Source organism: Limulus polyphemus, unplaced genomic scaffold (assembly GCF_000517525.1).
Source record: "Limulus polyphemus unplaced genomic scaffold, Limulus_polyphemus-2.1.2 Scaffold11255, whole genome shotgun sequence".
Classification (NCBI taxonomy): domain Eukaryota; kingdom Metazoa; phylum Arthropoda; class Merostomata; order Xiphosura; family Limulidae; genus Limulus; species Limulus polyphemus.
This window is the reverse complement of record NW_013676865.1, coordinates 1-4275: the sequence shown is the minus strand read 5'-3', so window position 1 is coordinate 4275 and position 4275 is coordinate 1. Positions and strand designations below refer to the sequence as shown.

General features: G+C 28.4%; 1 protein-coding gene across 1 annotated transcript in view; it reads left to right on the top strand.

Moving 5' to 3' along the window:
- LOC106476693 (slowpoke-binding protein-like) overlaps positions 1-3659 on the top strand; it is a gene marked incomplete at its 3' end in the record, with an annotated part of 13591 nt that extends 9932 nt beyond the window's left edge. The window contains exons 5-7 of the mRNA XM_013937327.2: positions 1712-1818; positions 2269-2369; positions 3606-3659. Coding sequence (XP_013792781.2) covers positions 1712-1818; positions 2269-2369; positions 3606-3659 — 262 coding nt within the window. The remainder of the gene's footprint in view (positions 1-1711; positions 1819-2268; positions 2370-3605) is intronic.
- Positions 3660-4275: the final 616 nt, after the last annotated feature.

The window sequence follows — 4275 nt, the reverse complement described above, 5'->3', positions numbered from 1 at the left end:
CATCATCATTTAAAAATTAAACCAATGTCACATATATCTGGTGAGTTCATCATCATTTAAAAGTGAAACTAATGTCACATATATCTGGTGAGTTCATCATCATTTAAAAATGAAACTAATGCATCTGGAGAGTACAAGCCTTTTATGTGGTACCTTTTCAAATGCTCTCTGTAAATCCAGATACACCAAACATATTTAATGCATGTTTTTTCATAATATGCTAATTTTTACATGTTTAAAATCTTATGATGTCCAAACATTCTTGGTAAGTTACTGAAAATACACATAAGTACATACCTTGTGCTGTAAGGTTAGTGAAAATACACAAAAATATATACATTGTGCTCTAAGGTTAGTGAAAATACACATAAGTATATACATTGTGCTCTAAGGTTAGTGAAAATACACATAAGTATATACATTGTGCTGTAAGGTTAGTGAAAATACACAAAAATATTCACATTGTGCTGTAAGGTTAGTGAAAATACACAAGTATATACATTGTGCTCTAAGGTTAGTGAAAATACACAAGTATATACATTGTGCTCTAAGGTTAGTGAAAATACACATAAGTATATACATTGTGCTCTAAGGTTAGTGAAAATATATACATTGTGCTGTAAGATTAGCGAAAATACACATATACATAGTGTTATAAACTTTTGGCATCATTCACATGAAAGTTTACATATCTCTGTATTTTACCATTGTTAATTGTTATACAGTTAAAATGCATCACTATTCGCAATGTTCAAAATTTCCGTTTACACTATGTTGACTGGCTTGTATTTGAAAATTTTTCGTTTATTTTAGAACACCACTGTAGCTTTTATGTTTATAATGGATAAGTTAGTTGGAGTGTATATGGATGCTTTTAAATGTATACAGCATTGTTCTTCCAGAATCGATGTGCACTCTTTGTTTATTGTTCACCATAGAATTAGTGAGCACATGGGTGTGCAGTGGGGTATTTTAATGTGCCAGACCACATGTTTTAACCTGTGTAGTTAGTTCTATTGCATAATGTTGAAAATATAATTTTTTATGAGTAAAAAAAAATTCATTAGACATGATTTTTTAAATATTGAGTGGAATAAATGTAAAAATAAAATAAATTAATATGAGGTATTTTTTTATATTCTGTTTATTTAACTGTTTTTTAAAGTTCTTAATAACTGGGAATTTACTTGAAAGATTTTTGTAATTAAACCTTTTGACTGAAAGTGTAATAGAGCACTAGTGACTTTAATATCTGATAATTTTGTTATAATAAACATTAGTATAAGAGTGTATGCTCTTAGAACATGGTTTATGAAATTGGACAGAATTGCATGTTCTAAAACCCTGTCCTTGGAATGTCTTTTATCACCATGTTAAATCATTTGACTGAAAGTGTAATAGAGCACTAGTGACTTTAATATCTGATAATTTTGTTATAATAAACATTAGTATAAGAGTGTATGCTCTTAGAACATGGTTTATGAAATTGGACAGAATTGCATGTTCTAAAACCCTGTCCTTAGAATGTCTTTTATCACCATGTTAAATCTTTTTGATTTAGCATACACAACAATGTTTGTTTGGTAGTGATTAAGTATGTTTTATTTTGATTAATTAATAAGTTTGTGTTAACAAATGTTCAGTCAGTTATAATGTTCAATTTTCTGTGTTGCTCCTGAAGTTAAAAGTTAACTTTGTTTTCCATGATTAGAATCAGTGGTCTCGAGGGTACATTACTTGGAGTTACTCCTCAAATTTATCCAGTAATAAAAAAATGTCTACGGTACAGTTGGGAAAGCATTGTCCCCATAACATTTGGTAAGTGTTCATAACATTTGGTAAGTGTTCATAACATTTGGTAAGTGTTCAGAACATTTGGTAAGTGTTCAGAACATATGGTAAGTGTTCAGAACATAAATTGGTTGCTTAAGGAGTATTATATAACCATTTTTTTTAGTTTTGGGTTTATGTGAGGGTTCTATATATTAAGTATAACTATATCTCAGATGTAAGTTTGATTGTAATAATTTTGAAGTATGCTATTATAATTATGAACCTAAAAAAAATTAAAACACCTTAAATGTTATGTATTTCAGATGCTAACTCTGCATAACAGTTATATCATCTAAGCATGAGCTTTGAGCTTTTATCTTGTGATAAAGAAATCGTGTAATAATTATGTTTTGGCTGAAATACTGGAATATAGTTGGTCCAGGCTTTGGCCATTTGTTTAATATATTATAATTAATTTTATTTTTATCTCTTCAGGCCACCTGTTGTTTGAAATGACTTCTGGGTATACACTTTCTACTGCTCATCCTTCAGAGAAAAACTACAGCGACATTTCCTGTTGTCCTCAAGTTATAAAGGTATGCAGCATTATTCAATATTTAAATCAGGTCTGAATAATTATGAAGGCTCTTATAAGCAGAAAACATTTTATTTTGGTAATTTGATATGCTAGAAACAACATATGAACATTTATATGGAAGATTGTTTTAATATTTCTCATCTTGCTAATAAGATAAATAATTTCTACATATCCAAATGAATTTGATAATTTTTTTATCCTCCCTATCACTTCTTTTACGTTCTCTTACATCATGGAATTTTTTTTGACATATAGTAACAAAGATTTTAATACATCATGGAATTGTTTTTGACATATAGTAACAAAGATTTTAATACATCATGGAATTGTTTTTGACATATAGTAACAAAGATTTTAATACATCATGGAATTGTTTTTTACATATAGTAACAAAGATTTTAATACATCATGGAATTGTTTTTGACATATAGTAACAAAGATTTTAATACATCATGGAATTGTTTTTGACATATAGTAACAAAGATTTTAATACATCATGGAATTGTTTTTTGACATATAGTAACAAAGATTTTAATACATCATGGAATTGTTTTTGACATATAGTAACAAAGATTTTAATACATATATTGAACCTTTATTTTCCTTTGTAATAAGATTATTTTGTAAATATTTTAGCTACAATGTATTTGTAGAAGCAGCTAAATATATTCTTAGTCATGGGTTTTGTCTGTAATTATGCCTGCACTGTGAAACATCACAGAATATAGGTTTACCCCTGTCTGTTTGTCTGTCCATTCCAATATTATGAACAGGATGTCTCAAGATTGAATGGATGGATTGTGAACAAATTTATACAGTAGGTACTAAATTCAAAGTTCTAGACCTTATAGTTTTAGAAGGTATGTAGTAAAATGCATAGATTTGAAGATGAAGTACAGTTTAAACTAAGTAAGTATCTTGTGTTACCTAATGTAAGACTATAAGTATCTTGTGTTACCTAATGTAAGACTATAAGTATCTTGTGATACCTAATGTAAGACTATAAGTATCTTGTGATACCTAATGTAAGACTAACATTTAGCATACATCCTCTATAAATTTTGACCTTATTTTTTTTGTCTACGTGCAGCATATCTTCAGTTTCTGTTTGTTTTCTGGTAACTTGTACTGATGCTGTTTTCAATACTTGTTTTGAATATTTTTGATATACAAGACCCTTCTTGTTTGTTTAGGTTTTCTTTGTGATTTATCAAACACCTTTTTTTTTCTTTAGGTCTTAAAGTTTATATTTGAGCAGGAACAGTACAGATATCCCAGTATACAAGAGGTAATACGTGCATTTTTGTCCATTTCACATTGTCCTGATTGTTTTCAAAGTTTAATATACATTTACTTTATAATTAAAAAATATCTGTTTCTATCAACAACAAAATAGTTCATACAGAACTTAATGAAGAAATTCACATTACGAAACTCTTCAGTGAACATATTTGTGACTTAACTCAGGATACAATAAATGAACTGATATTTTGTATTGTTTTATTTAAATAGCTTTGGTACTTTCATCTGATTCATCTTCAATGTTTAGGCTTACAGCATAAGTTCTTGTTCCTTCTATTGTTATATCAATAATCACAGTTGTATTATTCCATCAGTCCAGATAAGGTAGTGTTTACTACATTACATTCTTATGTGGTTATATCATTAATCACAGTTGTATTATTCCATCAGTCCAGATAAGGTAGTGTTCAGTACAATATGTTTTTATATCATTAATCACAGTTGTATTATTCCATCAGTCCAGATAAGGTAGTGTTCAGTACAATATGTTTTTATATCATTAATCACAGTTGTATTATTCCATCAGTCCAGATAAGGTAGTATTCAGTACAATATGTTTTTATATCATTAATCACAGTTGTATTATTCCATTAGTCCAGATA